This window comes from Schistocerca gregaria, chromosome 2 (genome assembly GCF_023897955.1).
Source record: "Schistocerca gregaria isolate iqSchGreg1 chromosome 2, iqSchGreg1.2, whole genome shotgun sequence".
Classification (NCBI taxonomy): domain Eukaryota; kingdom Metazoa; phylum Arthropoda; class Insecta; order Orthoptera; family Acrididae; genus Schistocerca; species Schistocerca gregaria.
In genome coordinates, this window is record NC_064921.1 from 619,407,359 (window position 1) to 619,425,156 (window position 17,798).

Below are 17,798 nucleotides of genomic sequence, written 5' to 3' on the forward strand. Positions count from 1 at the left end.
CAAATTTTCTAACCTACCTGCCCGATTAAGGGATCTGACATTCCACGCTCCGATCCGTAGAACGCCAGTTTTCTTTCTTCTGATAACGACGTCCTCTTGAGTAGTCCCCGCCCGGAGATCCGAATGGGGGACTATTTTATCTCCGGAATATTTTACCCAAGAGGACGCCATCGTCATTTAACCATACAGTAAAGCTGCATGCCCTCGGGAAAAATTACGGCCGTAGTTTCCCCTTGAGCAACACTAAATTGTTATTAGCCAGTGAATTCTTCCTCTTTCCTCGGATGAAGAAACCATTGCGCGACAGGCATTTACATAAAGACGACGAGCTTATTTTCGTGGTTTAACATTTGCTGAATAGCTAAGATACAGAGTTCTAAAACCAAGATCTCCATCTCGTCATCCATAGTTGGGAAAAATGCGTCACATTGAATGGTGAAAGTGTAGAGGAGGGCCAACATCACCACTAACTTTGCTGGTCGCCGCTTGAAATTTTTTTTCGAGGTGATAGTTAAAACATTATGTCTGACCATCACGTGGCATGTCTCCGAAGTAACAACGCTGCACAGCAAACTGTCACCACCGCTTCGTTGCCGTTGTATAAAATATATTTACTCATTTACTTCTATAAGATCTACGCTTTTCCAAGTCAGATGAACAGAGTATAAGACCTTCACAGTATCCAGGTAACATTCTGTTTGTAAAGAAGTTGGCATGAGGAGACAATTGCGTAAGTAACCCAGATAACGAGTGTGACATAGTCCACCGTCTTAAAGCGGGACAGAAAGAGGAAGCAGCCGGGACATGATGTGTGTGTGTGTGTGTGTGTGTGTGTGTGTACTCGTGCTTACGTGTCTAGACAGCCACAGCCAACATAACTGATGCCGACTGCTCCGTATTTACTGCATTCCCCAACTGCCCTTTCAGTGACGTCAGTTTCTCCTACGTACCCTGAGACAGACACTCAGGTGTAAGGCGTAACGTCGAAATTTCTTCCTGCCTGCTATAACAAATTATGGCTGTTTGCTTGCTGTTGGTACTATTGGTAAAAAATGGAGTCGCGTGCTAAATCACACTAGAGATAAGAGAAGTTACACAATGAAAAACTGTAGCTACGAGTACATGGCTTATTCCGAGCTTACGAATGCAATATAATATAGCACAATAGTGGCGATTCGTGGCAGGAATTTCCACAGAAGAAACGCTGAAACACGATGGTGATATCGTCATCATCATCGTCATTATCAAAAGCAGCAGGAGTGTCATCATCATCGTCATCATGAGCCACTTGACACTCACTGGTGGATCAAGACATCCTCCAGATTTCTCCATTTATCAACGTCTTGGGCGATGTATATCAATCTAACGCCATCTTTGAAGCTTCCGTTACGTCACTGTCCCAGTCTTTTCTTGTGTTTCTGGCCTCCAGCAAGAAACTTCTGCGCTTCATGTTCCATCTATTCGCCTTGCTCATGTCCTGTACACGTCCATTTAATTTTCTTAAGAGTTTTAGCTATGTCTTTTAGTGGAGTCCGTCCCCAGATTTACTTGTTTGTTTTCCCGCCTTTTCTGGAAATTCTCAACTCGCATCTCTCTCTGCTAATCGCTATTTTTGTATGTGTTTTGGTTTAAAAATCCATACCTCAGACAAATTTGAAGCTTCGTATTGCAAATTTTATTTAGTTTATGAACAGCTCTCCAGATAATTTTTACTCTTCTTTTTATTTATATCCCACATTCAATCATTGTCATCAGTTGTCCCAAACACAAAAACTTATCAACTGGTTCTGAGATCGGTTTTTTTTTTTTTTTTGAAATTTGTGGTAAGGTAATGGGACCAAACTGCTGAGGTCATCGGTCCCTACGCTTACGCACTACTTAATCTAACTTAAACTAACTTACGTTAAGGACAACACAGACACCCATGCCCGAGGTAGGACTCGAACCTCCGATGCGGGGAGCCGCGCGGATCGTGACAAGACGCTTCAGACCACGCGGCTACACCGCGTCTCCGATTCGTTGTTAATTTGTACCACTTTTCTGTTTATCTTTCACATGCACATTATTTTAATAGTATTATTGTTTATGAGCCCTACTTTCAAACTTACATTATAAAGTTATTACATTAATTGTCGAAGTTTCTCTGTACAAGAGGCAAAGTGAACAATGTCATCAGCAAAACGAAGGGGTTCCCTTGTCACTATCGTCGATAGTGTTATCATTCTCCCCGCTGAAAAGGGAAATGCAACGGTTGTTTCGAATGTGGCCGACTACCATAGTAAGATTAAAGACTTATTAGATCCGCGAACATATAGGAAACTAAGTAAAGACCACACTGATAAAGTTCTTAGAACTGTTACGCGGTTCATATAGGAATACTCTGTCGAACAGAGCATTCAGAAAAGTCTGTTCAATTCAGTTGCGCTCGCACCAAGACTTTATGGGTTGCTGAAGGTGCACAAAGAACTTGTTCCTCTAAGGCGATAGTGGATGCAATTGGTTCGTCCACCTATTCGACTGCTAAGTTCTTGACATTATTATGACCGTATGTGGGCCGATCGGATTCTTAATATCAAGTATTCGGCACATTTTATCAGTAAATTAAATGACGTAGTGGTACAGCCGGAGGACATATTAGTCAGTTTTGATGTGGTGTCGCTATTCACTATGGTTTCACTCAATGAAATGTTGCAACACCTGAATCATATTTTTCCTCCTGGTGTTGCAGAACTGTTTAAATATTGTAAGTAGGCTGTTTAGGTTTTTTTATTGGTAACGCCACATAGCGCTCTGTATGAAGATCACTGGCTGTGCTGTGTGCAGTCTGTGGCTGGTTGACATTGTTGTAATACTCGCCATTGTAGCGTTGGGCAGCTGGATGTTAACAGCGCGTAGCATTGCGCAGTTGGAGGTGAGCTGCCAGCAGTGGTGGGTGTGGGGAGAGAAATGGCGGAGTTTTGAAATTTTTAAGACTGAATGTCATGAACTGCTATATATATTATGACTTTTGAACACTATTAAGGTAAACATATTGTTTGTTCTCTATCAAAATCTTTCATTTGCTAACTATGCCTATCAGTAGTTAGTGTCTTCAGTAGTTTGAATCTTTTATTTAGCTGGCAGTAGTGGCGCTCGGTGTATTACAGTAGTTCGAGTAACGAAAATTTTTGGTGACGGAAGTGATTTGTGAAAGGTATAGGTTAATGTTAGTCAGGGCCATTCTTTTGTAGGGATTTTTGAAAGTCAGTTTGCGTTGCGCTAAAAATAATGTGTGTCAGTTTAAGCACAGTTATGTATAATATTTCAAAGGGGACGTTTCAATATTACCTCAAAACCATTTATACGTATTTCAAAGCGAACGAAGGGTTTAATCAACAGTCGAATGGTGTCGCTATGGGGAGCCCCTTAAGCCCGATTATAGGGAGCTTCTTTACGGAAAAATTCGAGCAGGAGGCATGGGATACTGCGAACAAGAAACCGAATATTTGCTTCCGCTACGTGGATGATAAGTTTGTTTTGTGGCGGCATGGCAGAGAGGAACAGGACCGTTTTGACAAACCTCAGAACGGAATCAATCCGAAGATTCAGTTTACCACGGAGGAAGAGGCAGGCGGAAAATTAAATTTTCTTTTGATGTGCTAGTTTTCAAGACAGAAAATGCTAGCTTGGCACTCACGGTTTACCGGAAACTCGCGCACACAGACCGGTACCTACACCGGGATTCGAACCACTACCCACAACGAAAGCGAGCCGTTATAAAAACGTTGGCGGATAGAGCAAGAAAAATTTGTGAACCGGAGAGAATTAAAAAATCTTACCAACGCATTACTCAAGAATGGTTCTTGGTTCGCTAAAGTGAGAAGAGCGTTAAGACCATCACGTAGAAATGAGCATCGTAGCGATGCTCATGCGCCGGTGAAATCGAACGTTTTCCTGCGATACATGAAGGACGTGACCGACCGCATAAGAAAAATCTTGAGGAAGCGGAACATCACGGTAATGTACACACCCACACTAAAATCTGCCAAGTGCGTTAGCCAACCGCTGGAAAAAGCTGAAATTTATAGGATTCCGTGTAGTTGTGGGGAAGTGTACGTAGGTACTTCAAAAAGAAAAAAAAAGACTCGAAGAGCACAGGGGCAATTGCAGAAGAGGGGAATCTGACAGATCAGCTGTTGCGGAACATGCTTTACAGCCAGGAAGACACTACATTCATTTTGACCGGACTCAAGTACAGGCAGCCACAAGCGGATACCACGAAAGGCTATACAGAGAGGCCATAGAGATTGTGAAACACCCCGGGAATTTTAATAGGTAGGAGTAGGGCGTGAAACTGAATGAAATTTGGATTTCAGTACTGAAGAAGATGTGTAGCAGTCTTCCACCATGGAATAAGAGCAAAAGCGGACGACAGCAGTCGACAATGGCCATTTGCGTTCGCGTATTCAAAATACGTGACGTCACACCATTTCGTGGAAGCGGAATTTTGCTGTAGTCAGTAGCGAGCCAGTGTGTGTGAATCGGACAGTCAACAAAAAAGCTACGATCCCCCTTGAAAATGTCCTCCGCAGATGAGGGCGAAACGTCGGGTTTTGAAGTGAAATTCCTTAGACCACGGCATAATAGCCCGGAATATTTTATTAATTACGTTGTATTTTGGAACTAGTTGGAATGGTTATAAATGCAGATAAAGCGTTTCTAGCATTGACTCTGGCACTGCGTTTAAAGTAGAACGAAACAAGACCCTTGGCCAGGGTACTGTTTAAAATGAGAGAGAAATACACATACGAAAATATGTTAATGGAGTTGTTACACTCAGAACTTGATGATTATATCAACTTTTTGCGGATGGACAGTGGAATGTTAAATAACTTGTCTAGAGTTACTTGGCCACCACACTGAAAAAGAAAACGCAGTTATATGAAAAATTATTCTTCTTGATCCGCTAATGAAAGTTCACTGACTTATCAAAGAATTTTGCCAAGAGTAAAAAAATTACATTTAAAGATATTATGCCTCACAAGAAGGATAGAGAAGCGTGGCTGCATAACGTCTTGTATCGAGTTTCTTTATACTGCCTGTGAGTGTTGCAGGAAATTAATCATTGGACTCACCATGACGCGTCGACTGGTGCCAATGGATTAACTGATTCCTTTAGGACTGCTAAATTTATGGATTTTTATCTCCTTATTGTTAAGCAGATACCTGCGAACAGACGATCTGGATTTGTCAGTTGCAGCAAAGCATTCTCAGATGCTCGAAGAGCAACTGCTGGAAGTAAGAAAAAATGCAAACGGTCATTTTAAGAAACTTTTTCTAAAGTAAAAATAATATGTGAGAAACGTAAGCTTCCAGTAATTAGTCCCAGGGAAAATAAAGGACAAGTCGTTCGTTCCAGTGTGGATGTTACTGATCCTGAGGCATATTATCAAATTTGTATCTGCTGCCAATTTTGTGGGTTGTATTATTGAAGAAATTACTAGCAGGTTTTTAATGCAAATTACTAGTAGGTTTTTAATCCACGAAGCTATTCTGTCTTCCTTTTCCTGTTTCGTATGTCTCGGGAAACCTCAATGGTTTCGATAAGTTTTGTGAGGATGACTTTCTTGAGAACTGTGCTTTCATTTGCACTGAACAATTACATGGTGAATGTTTGTTAAGGAAAAGAAGAATGAGTGAATTTACAAATATTGAATTATCTGTCATGGAAACATTAAACAGAAATAAGAAAGAGATGTTTCGGAACATGTATGAGCTTTTAAGAATATCGCAAGTAACACCTGTCACAACAGCTACAACGGGGAGGAACTACTGCACTTTAAGGAGATTAAAGGCGTATTTGAGAAAAGCTACGAGACAAGATAGACTTACTACCACGGCACTCGTAAATGTGTATTTTAATTTTGAAATAAATGTTGATCAAACGTTTGATATATTAGTCTAAAAGAACCGCTTTACTAATATTATTTTGCACTTTTTATATCTTGTTCAGTTCAGTTTTTAACGTCACCGTATTTTGCTGTATTGACACTGAATTTGCTGTAACATTTAACAATGAACGTCTTGTGCAGGCATTTACTTTTCAGTCTTCAAAATATCATTTACATGTTTTCAGCTACCTTAAAGCTGTAATAGGTGAACCTTTTGATTGACAGGCTAACTTTCATGACTCCTTGTTGATCTTAGTATTACCACTGCGCCTATTTGTTGGTATGCTGTTTAGTCTTTTTTTTTTTTTTACCTTTTAAAATTTTCCTCTACATGGCGCTAGCTCGCTGAGTGTTGATACTCAACATTCCAAACTGTGTATACATCTGTAGTTATCAAATTTTGAGAGTCATTTCAGTACAAAATTGACGGTCGATAATTCTGCTACTGTATTTATGTGTGCCGACACTGTGCTACACAAAATTTGTTTACATTCTGTTATTTCATAATTTTGTGTACTATTCTTGTTTAACACCGTTTTGTGCTATTTTTTCTTTGAGTTAGTGAGCCCTGTGTGTTCATTTTGTTTGCTTTCGTAGTTTTTTTTTAATGAGTTCAATCCGATAAAATTCCTGAAGTATTGGAAAATATTAGCAATAAAGTATTTTAATGAATGTAGCAGCAGTTAAGGAAGTTACTGTGATGTTCTTGCTGACGTTTTAAATGAGTCAAGGTTTCCTTATGCACAAATGTTACATAACACGTAAGTACGTACTTGAGGCAGTCTGTAGTGCACTCTCCAAATATTATGTTTATTGTCTCTTTAAAAAGTAATAATAATTACATTTTTCTTATGTCATGCTACTCAGAAAATTATCTAAATTTTATGGATATCCATCTAAATTAATAAGAAATTGCGACAAAATTTTATTAATCAATAGCTGCTCGTGCAGTAAAGTGTAGCAGGAATCAAAAGTTGCAAACGATAAGAGAGCAACGTTCAAAAATCTATCTGCTTGAGACAGTGAAAAGATGTACAAAATGTAAACACGCAGAAAGAGTGATGTCGGAGAAAAAAGACAATAAAAAAGGAATTGAATAAGCCATTACAAGAATTACTATACAGTAAAGTGCCAGAGAAGTGTAGGCAGGTCAAAAAATTGGTTAGTACCGTAATACATGCGTTTGTGTGTAATTAGAACTTACAGTTATTATTATTTCCTGCACAACATGCAGCCTGCATATTCAACAGAAAGTATTTTACTTCTAATGCATTTAGTCGTACCTAGAAAAGGCATATCAACCAGTCAATGGAAAGGTTGAGAAGTGAAATCCATGACGGTAAGCGTTTAAGAAACAAATAGTTTCTGTCAGGAGTGCAATGTTCCTACGATGTGGTTTCCTAACTCTGCCGCGAGAGTTTACGTTAAGTTAGACACAAGTGGACATTTCTAGTAATAATGTAACTGGAAAGTAAAAATGTCCACAACATGAAAAACTCTCGAGATTTCTTTAACATTTCACCTTCTCTACTCCGCAATCAGAGGTAGATATGATCAAATACACAGCCAGCTGGTTTGGATACTGATAATGGAAAAGGCAAGGTCATCACCATAATGTGGTTACTAAGAGAAAAAACTGCTGATTACCAGACTTTGTGCCAAAATCCTCTGTTAAATTCGAGACCCCCTACAGTGCTTTCTGCGTTCTTTTCACATCAGTACATAATTAAAGATCAGCTTGTCGTTAATGTGTGCGGCCTGTATTTATACCATTGTTTAGTCAACATTCCTGAATAGCATCTAAAAGTTTAGTCTCCGAGCTCGCCTTTACTTGCATAATGCAAAACGTCCGAGGTAGTCGATCCATAACTTTTAAACAGTGTAAAACTCTCATGAATATGCCAGACGGATATTCAGCTGAAATATCGTGAAAAGATGTCATCCGGCTGCAAAGCCGAAACCTCACGAAAAATATTTCAACATTTTTATTTGATAATTTTTCGCACTGTCCATTGGAAATGCCAAAGATTCGGGTAATTTAAATGAAACATCATTGTTTCCAATGTAATTATAAGTCTTTGGAGTCAATTGCGGCGATTAGAACGCATAAAAGTAGTTACTTACTGTCAGTTGACATGAAAACGCTAGTACTTCCTTAGTACCTAAATGTTAACATCACCAACGAAAAATTATTAGAAATTGTTGTCTAATTTAAATTAATTTTGGCACTGTTTCGGTTCCCAGAACGAATTGTCACTCTGACCTCTTGTTGAGGAGCGTGCACTAGTGTGGAACTCTCCGGGACATTAAAACAGGGTACTGAACCGGAATTCGAACATACTACTGGTCAGTAGCCATTATTTATTCCGGTTTCGTTGGAACAAGCTGTGTGGTGTGGTGGAGCGGGATGTGAGTTCGAGATCAGCCTGAAGATGCCTAAGTAAGGCGAAACGCGTAGTTGATAAATAAAAAAATAAAACTGCAACCAAGATCTTTTTCAGCTAATACTATTAATAACACTGGTTTGCTGATTCATGAAACAGATGGACTGGAAGAATTTCCAGTAAAATAAATGCAGGAGAATATCTAATAACGAATAAGAAAACAGGAGTTCGGGAGAGCAGTGTAATGAGCTCATTACCGTAGCCAAGATAGACAAATGCCAATTCCCACCACATTAATGCAAATTTAGATGCCTTCTAAATCCGTTGACAATAAGGAGACTGAAAGGATGTATGATGAGATAAAAGAAATGACTGAGACAGCGAAGGGAGGCGAAAATTTAAGTGCGCTGGATGAATAGAATACAGTAGCAGGAAAATGTCGAGGGGAAGAAATAGTAAGAGAACTTGGACTGGGGAAAAGTGTGGAAGAGGAAACCGCCTGGTAGAATTTTGCACAAAGAATAATTTAATCATTGCAAGGAACTGGTTTAAGAGTCGTGAAAGAAAGTTGTACACCTGAAAGACACTTGGAGACATCGGAAGATTTATATAACGCAATGGAAACTAAAGCCTTCTGTGCTGTTTATGCTTCTGCTAATATTCGTTCTGTTTATGATGTTTTTACACGAGTATATTCGAAGATTGGAACCAGCAAGGCCGAGAGAAAATTTGACAGACAATTTGAGGAAACTTCAGCTGTTTATTTTTACTTTACATGTCGGTGTCTTAATTTTTCGCGTGTGCTTTCACATTAATCATGTTGAATAGCAACATCAGGAGTAAGTCTATTTATATCACCTGCCTCATTTACTCATGTATCGAAATAATCAATTCCACTCCCGAATAGTGATTCGAGGAATGAAAAAAAATCAATAAATTTTTTTCGTAGGTGTTCCATGCCTTCAGTTTCTTCTTGACTTACTTTGTGTACATCGTGTCATCCAGGAAGCTTTACAGAGGTACTGGAATTTTAGTCCTGTTGCTGATTGTTTTTTGAACATACCAGTTACTTTGTACAGAATGTTCTCATCATACTTATTTTGATCAGATTTCTTACGTTTTGTTGGTACAGCAAACGGCAGTTTTCTGTTCCTTTTGGTGTTTACCGAATTGACAGTAAATCGGGCAGTGTAGTCCTCGGTGTTGTTCGAATAATTTACGTAGTCTACATTCAGCAGATGCTGCAAATTAACCCTAAGGCCATTGGAAGAAGGGAGATTGAACTTTTAGCTTCCCGGCGACATCGGGAAAGGGGTGCAATCCAATTTTCATGCAGGTGGGAAAAGCGGCTGAACGAGCCTGCCATTCCTGCAAAGCCTTTTAGTGAAACCGCAGAAAAGATAAATAAGGATGACTTGACTGGGTTTGACACCTGCTACTCCCAAAGAGAGCCCAATGTCTTAGGCAGTACTCCACTTGGCAAGGCTTTTCATCACTAGAGAAGGGTGCGAAGCCGCCCGCGTTTGTGCATATCTGTCTAGGCCGTGGCTGACGGGCTGTGATCCCGGTTATTTATGGCGACTACTTAAGGAATAATGTTCAACGGAAGAGAACAGACCCTTGCAAATCATTTCTAGAGATTAGACACGAGCGTGCCACTTTGCTTTGCCACTGGATGTTCGTCTTCAGTTCTGGCTCCCCACTGTTCAGTTCATCTTGCAAGCTGAGAGGCTCATCGCACCATGGCGTCCGAAGGTACGATCGTCAGTCGGATTCCTCTTCGCTTTCTTCCTGTAATGGAATAGTTTAAAGACTGTTAGGTTATAACTCATCCACATCGCTAAATTTGTGAGGTTTATCGACTGTGGAACCTAAAATAAGATTCTTTCCTCTGGAATCTGCAAGAAGGAACTGTCCGCCCAGTTGCAGCAAAACAAGAGTAGTAAGGCTGTAATCTAAGTGGAGCTGGTCGCAATGAAGACTTCGTCAAACGGGTAGAGCAGTAAAAGGGAAAATAAAGATTTCAGTTGGCTACATCATAACTCGTTTTGCAGATTGATCTTAAGGGGACGATATATACCTAACAAATAATTTCCATTGGTCCCTTATGTTTACATAGCATTTTGTCTCATGGTACAGTATATTTTTTATATAATATTTCCCGTTTTATCACGAGTCATCCATGTGTTTCAACCTGTCCTTCACCGTTCGTCTCTGCATACCTGTTACAGTAACAAACACTGCAATGATGAAAGTCTTTTATGGACTCAACAAGTCGTTGGGAGTTCCCTGCAGAAATATTGAGCCGTACTGCCTTTATAGCCGTTAATAATTCCGAAAGTGTTGCCGGTGCAGATTTTGCGCACAAACTAGCCTCTAGATTACCTCCCATAAATACTCGATGGGATTCAGGATGGGCTGCATGGGTGACAAATCATTCGCTCGAGGGGTCTGTCCAGAATGTTCTTCAAACCAATCGCGAACAATTGTGGCGCATTGTCATCTATAAAAATTCCTTCGTTGTGTGGGAACATGAAGGCCATGAACGACTGTAAATGGTCCCGAAGCAGGCGAAAATAGCCATTTGCAGTCAATGATCGGTTCAGTTGGACCATAGGTCCCAGTCCATTCCATGTAAACACAGCCCGCACCATTATGGAGCGGCCACCAGATTGCACAGTGCCTTGTTGACAACTTGGAGTCTGCGCCACACCCGAACCATACCGTTAGCTCTTACCATCTAAAATCGGGATTAATCTGACGAGGCCATGGTTTTCCAGCCGTCTAGCGGCCAACCGATGTGGTCACGGTTAGCTGGCAGTTCTGACGTAAAACTGCTCTTGCCTTGTTTAGCAGCGTACAGACGATATTTTGTTGGATGTTTGATTATAACTCTCCTACCTTCTAGATTTTGACATCAGCCGTCTGGCTTTCAGTCTTCCCTTTGATTTTAGTATCTTTTAAGATGTTTCATAATTACTGCTGTTTCTTTCATAGGGAAATGATTCTTTGTTCCACCACACTCTGACCCTATTGCTCGAGCATACATCCCCTCCAGTTCAGCCGTTTAGTCCTACTATGTGAAAATGCACAATATCTTTTGTACAGGACACATATTTTTAAGTGTCTGTCATCCATCTACTCTTTCTTCTGACAAATAGCATCAGTTTTTTCTACGACTTTCTCTTGTACAACCTGTTTAGATGTCACTCCCATTCACTGTGACTTTGTTTCTTGTCCCTCTTGTTGAATTTACTAAAATAACTGCGCTGCTAGCTTTTCATCTGATCTCTACATTCCAGAATTGTCTTCTTTCATTCTTTCATTGATAAGTTCGTGTATTTCGAGGGGTACCCGTGACGTTTAATGACAGATATACATGTCTATTCATATTTGAGTGGGAGGTTTAATGCTGTTAGAAAAGAAAAACATACCATTTCAATCCTGAATGTCTTATTTCTGAAAGGTATTCGTGAAAGAAATGTGCAGTAAAATGAGTAATTTAACAAAAAAAATACTTTCTCATACTTCATGCATCGTTATATTTGTCAGTGGTCTGAGATTAAACTCGTGATTACATTTCACACAATTATTGTGAATCAGCATAATTTTAAGCAAAATCGGTTTTCTGCTGGGGCAATACTGCCATTGGAATTCCCATCAGTGATGATACTCTCAGGCGTCAGTAATAACAACATACGTTTGCGCTGTTTACTGAAGTTAACATGTCAATAAGATCATAGTGAAATAAACACGAAATACGTTCAATTGTTGGCATACTCTTTTTTTCATTTGCCCATAGAGGTGATACTGTTTTCAACCAAAACTTCATTTTGTGCCACTGAAAATTTTTAAAAACGGTTAGTTATGTATAATGAGTCATGGAAACCATTGTATGGATGAGAAGTAAACGTTTCTAGTTGAATTTTCACCTTATGATTAAATCATACCTTGATCATACTTCTTAATTCTAACAACTGGAATTAATTCCGTTGGCATTTGTCTGTAAATATTGTTGAGAGAAAAGCTTTTTTATTCATTACGGTGCATGTCCAGTTCAACGTGAAAAAATACTGGCGACGTCCAAGCTGCAAATAGCACAGACATAGTATAAATCGTTTCCGCTTGTTATTGCATATGACTACGAATAATTTTTCTAGATGAAATGGAAGTAATCTGAAATGCAAAATATCAATAGGATATAACAGAGAGAGGCCTATAGTGCACGAACTTACCAAGTACCGGTACACTAAGGTAAACAGAAATGTGAATTATCCCGTAAGAGAACAGTAACCAAACAAAATATTTGTGGCAGTTTTTATAGAAACAATTCAATTATTCCGGCGAACACGAATTAGCTTTTTATGATATTTCCTTGCATCACAATAAACATCTGTGACAATGGAGTGCGCATACATAGTTTAGTTAATACGTCTCCTCTGGAGCGCAGAGTTGTAACATCTTGTATAATTATGTAACAGGGATTGTATGTAGTACGTATGTTAGATAAGCTGTACTTGTGGCGTACTCACAATAAATGGACACTCAGTGTTGGCATCCCTGATGGTCGTGTATTTTCAAAGAGATGCAATTATAAGAGTGAATAATGATAGAAGACGTAATGCTGCACAAAAAAATCTCATGATCCCACGAACAGGTGTATTGTTTACCTGACAGTGTGACTCACTAATCAAAGAGACCTTTTGTACTTATTGTGTTCAACGGAGGGATATTGACAGTGAAAAACGTGTGATGATGTATTCGATTTGCTGCTGTCCCTAGCAGTTAAGTCGTATTATGCTCATTCTGCAACTGAAAATTTGCATAGGAAGACTGAAGATACCAGAATTTCATCATGCTGAAACGTGCTGTTTTATTACATGTACTTGGCACTACACATTGATTTATTTGTTTGTTCTTTGACAATTTATTGTATGAATTTCGTGCAGTAGAAAGGCGTGAACTTCGAATAGTATTCATCGTTGTACAAATATTGGTACCAGAAGTACCGTGTTAACCCAGCGCTGCTTCAGTAAAGAACGGGAACAATAATAATGGGCTGAGTGTTATTCCCCATCGGTCTTAAAAGCTGCTTAGGCGACAAACGCATGAATACAACACTCCCTTACGGATATTACTCTGATTTGTATTTCTCTGAGATCATTAACAACTAAGGCAGTAAATATTTGTTATATCGTTGACAATTTTGAGACAAAACAGTTTCCTGTAAATATGTATCCAATTTCCAGCCACGTATACGGTTACATCTTTTTATACACGGTTATAAAAAGCATCCAAATAACTTACAGATGTCATTATTAACTGAGAAACAAACGTATAAAATTCATCATTTGAAATTAAAGCTTTCATAAATTCCACTACTGAGTTCAGTTCATATTTTGGTTCTCTCAGTACAGACAAATATTTATCATTTTGACATTTTAGCACAGGGGAGAGTGCTATCATTAATGCTAACGGCCATTTAGTGTGTTTTGATTGTTTCAACTTTGGATTTTATTCATCTCTCTAATACAAAAGTCTAATCGTGTATGGTCCAGTGTCTTTCGTAGCCAAGGTTAGTCATCGTCTTGGCCACCTTTTAGGAAATATTATCTTCTAGCTGTCTAACTATTTAACAAATCACATTGTTATTTAATACCTTTACAAATTACGTATTCATTTGTTATGATTACATTTTAGTTTCTGATTCATCTTACTCTTTGTTAATTACCTATTATCGCTCCAAATGAAAGAAATACGTAAATATTGTTATTATTAATTTTTCTTTTTTTGTGTGTTATAACAGTTTAATGCTGATGATTTTAATAACTGGCAATCGTATTTCCCTAATGGTAAATTTTATGGTGTCCATCATTGGAGGTAAAAAATAATAGGTCTAGGGATTAACAGTGTGGACAAATAACCAATTATAAAAGTGAGTGCAGGCGATTTCGTCCTTCGGCATCAGCTGCTGGTACAGACGTGCGGAGTCAATCACGTAATGCATTTTCTGTGGGTCGAAGTCTTCACAACTTGGAATTTAGAGATCAGTGCCTGTCTCTTGAAAAATATTTTGCCATGTAGACACATATTTCTGGCTGTCAAGACAGGGTCCGTGATACTCCGTTTTGGGCACTGCCCTTCTAGCCATCGTCATTTGCTCAGTGGCACTACCCGGTCACTTTGTACGCATTGCGCCCAAATTTTAACTGTTCACCACTTCTTGTTGGAATACCCCTTTTTTAACAATTTAAGTTCCACTTTGGGTTTGCCGTCTGATTTATCAGCCGTTTTAGCGAATGACGCGGGGGTTGTCGACCGCGATTTACTTTTTATCAGCCGAATAAATGTGGTGAAGGCCATTTAATTTTTAGTTTTGGACCTCCATTTTTATATGTTTTTTTAGCCCTTTCTCTACGTGCCTGTTTTTAGCTGTCTCCTGTTCTGTCATTGGGACTGACGTATAGTTGTTGCCCTCCTCTCTGTGTTCGTATTCTATAGTTTTGACTTGGACGCGTATGACCCCAGTTGTTTTTGCGCCCTAAAACAAAACAAAACAAAACAGTGGGGAGTTTGACTGCCAGTCGCGAAAGATAGGCTTCGAAAAATAATGAGGTTTAAACTTGCTGTTGTATGAAACTGTGAAAATTTTAACCTTGAATTCCATGTTATCTTAGGAATGAGTGGTTGAATCTTTGAAAATTTTGTGCTCTCGTCATCTGAGAGGTTTTCCAGGATCGATACCATTCAGCAAATATCTTTTAGGTTAGAGTAGTTACAAAGCGTGAGGCCGAGATAGACATACAAGAGAGGTATTCCTTCCGTGATTCTACCCTTCGCTAACTTGCCAAAAGCTTCGTTCTCTATGGTTCGGGAATGTTCTTTGAGCCAGAAAGATTTATATGGAGAACTTTTATTGCTACTTCTGTTAAACTGGCGTTCTTAGAAAGCGTCATTATCAGTCACAGTTGAGGAAAAGTTAACGGGTGAAATTGAGCTGAACTCAGTAACAGGACAGGAGTTCTCATTTGCTGAGCATGCTCTTGAAGAAGGCCACAGTAATACACAATCACAACTTTAATTCCTAGCAGCCTAAGTGCAATCTATGGTTAAGTAACGAAGGATCATCAGGTGCCTTACGACCTTCCGAGAGCAGTTCTTAAATTCACCAAAATTTCGAAAGATTTCCTGTCCAGTGGTCAGAGCGCCCTTTAACAATGTAGACACACCAGTGCATTTAACCCGTCTTTCAAATACTGGTCACCAAGCCGTGCTCCAAGAGGTATAAAACTGATGTCTACTTTGGCCGCTGCTAACCCAACGTCAACGTTACCAGAACATTTCGGTACCATCGCGTACAATCCGGTGGTCCGCTTGTCGTGCAGTGCGCTGCCGCACAATAGGGAAGTGCCGCAGATTCACACAACCAACTAACATAACGAGCTCATTGCGAGTGGTACACCACCCTCCATAGGCGTTCTATTAAGGCTACTTCTTTTTGGCGATTTCAGTAATTTTTGCTTTAACTCGCACAATTTTAAACTGTAATCAGTAATTTTACCCTATACTGCAACCCTTTTCTTCTTCCCGGCAACGTTTTTCAACGACAAGGGGTCCTTATCCGTCCACATCTGAGTTTAATGCAGTACTTTACTCAAGCTAAACTTTCCCACTCTGCATATAACCTTTTGTGTCTATGACGAATTAATTGCTCATTCAGACTTTAAATTTAGCTCTTAGGCCGTTTCGGTATCTTGCTGAACCCATAAAAACAATGCTCAAGTTGTTAGTTTCCCTCAGTTTCCTTTATCAACTAATTTAAAGAGTTTAGCTGTTTTAGAGTATTTTAAATTATTTAAATTTCAAAGCACGTGCCACCTCCCTCAGCTAAACAGCAGTTAGCCCGTTCCAGCTTCTCCAAACTGTTTATAGAAGAGAGCTGATTCGTTCCCTTAAACGTCAAGCAAGGGAGATTAAATTAACACACTGTTAGTTCTATAGACCAATGGTGATGAGGTCCTCGAGGATACAGAGAAAGATAGACAGTGAAACGTTATGCAACATCTGCACAAGGACATAAAGTCCCACCAGCGCGCACCTTGTTTATAGCCTGCCAACCATAACATCCAGATGTTTGTCAGGCTGTCATTTGTCAGTGAATTAACTGTGAGATCTTGAATTAGCAACTGAGACAACGTACCGTAATAGAACTCCTTCGTATCTATTTTATTCTAGAGTCGGTTTCCCTCACACTGTGATAATAGCATTATAATAATCAGTTTTTAATCGCGTCCTGAACTTCGGTAGCCATTTGTTCTTGGGACTGATGATTATGTCGAAGTGTATTTCATATTATCGGCGCTAATATAGGAATTAACTGCCTGTGTAACTGCATAAGCTCTAACACACAATAGTCAAACAATAGTGATGTAGGTTTTACAGCGGTAAGCCAAGCCGTCATTGCAGACATATGTTGCGACTGAGGGAGTTGGAGTTACTTTATGTGCAGGAGGCCGAGCATGGAGTGTGGAAGGGTGGTCCACACTATGCACAGATACATGAGTGACACAGGGGTATCTGTGATAACGTGTGTTTGCCTTGATAAGTAACAGGGCTATGAGGTTGTGTCAGTGTGTCTGACTGAGCATGGAGTGTGGAAGAGTGGCCCACACTACGCACAGATGCATTAGTGACACAGGGGTATCTGTAATAGCGTGTGTTTGCCTATATAAGCAACAGGGTTATAAGGTTGTCTCAGTATGTCAGACTGATGTCGGGCATCAGCGCGAGGTGCAAGGAGTTGCTTCTGAGCCCCGTCAGCGAGCTGTGACATCGGAGCTGCAGGTCAATGAGCGGCAGCCGTGTTGTGGAGGCGGCAGTGTGGGGACAGCTGAACGCCGGCCGTCCCTGTTTCTGCGGTACAGTGCGGCCATTACACCTCAGCGCCCTCACAGGCATCACGTCATGCTCTCAGGCGAGGATAGTCGACTATGTGGTACAGGACGTCGGTTGTTGTGAGTACGTCGGTTGTTGTGAGGACCATGGTTTGACCAAGACTGCAGTAGATGTTCACGAGTTGGCCAGGTGGCTGTGCAAATGCGCAACACCTGGACAGTGTGCGGATGACAGCTTGCCGATCATCCGCGGCTGACCGTCAGTGGGAGGGGTGCTGGCAGAATGCCAGTCTTCCCCTCATCTGCGATGTCCCAGCAGGCAGCAACTTCAGACCATGGCTATGGTTTTCATCAAGTTGGCTGCATCTCAATGTTGAAGTCAGCAAGCGAATGACAGGCGGACCATCAACAGTCAGCTTGTCGTGGTTTCACTCAAACTCAATAGATCATCATTCTATCTCTTCTGGCAACACGTACAGAATGGTGGCACGACCAGATGTTTCTTTGACCTCCGAAAGCTCTGTCATTTGAAGAGCCGAGCCCACGCCCATGACCCGGTGGCTGGGGGTGCATGATCGAACTGGCCCTCG

The 17,798-nt window shown here is 40.2% G+C and overlaps 1 protein-coding gene across 1 annotated transcript in view; it reads left to right on the top strand.

Moving 5' to 3' along the window:
* Nucleotides 1–9,897: 9,897 nt before the first annotated feature.
* The window catches only part of LOC126334598 (sialin-like), a 109,493-nt gene continuing 101,592 nt past the window's right edge, over nt 9,898–17,798 (top strand). The window contains exon 1 of the mRNA XM_049996991.1: nt 9,898–10,069. Coding sequence (XP_049852948.1) covers nt 10,057–10,069 — 13 coding nt within the window. The 5' untranslated portion in view covers nt 9,898–10,056. The remainder of the gene's footprint in view (nt 10,070–17,798) is intronic.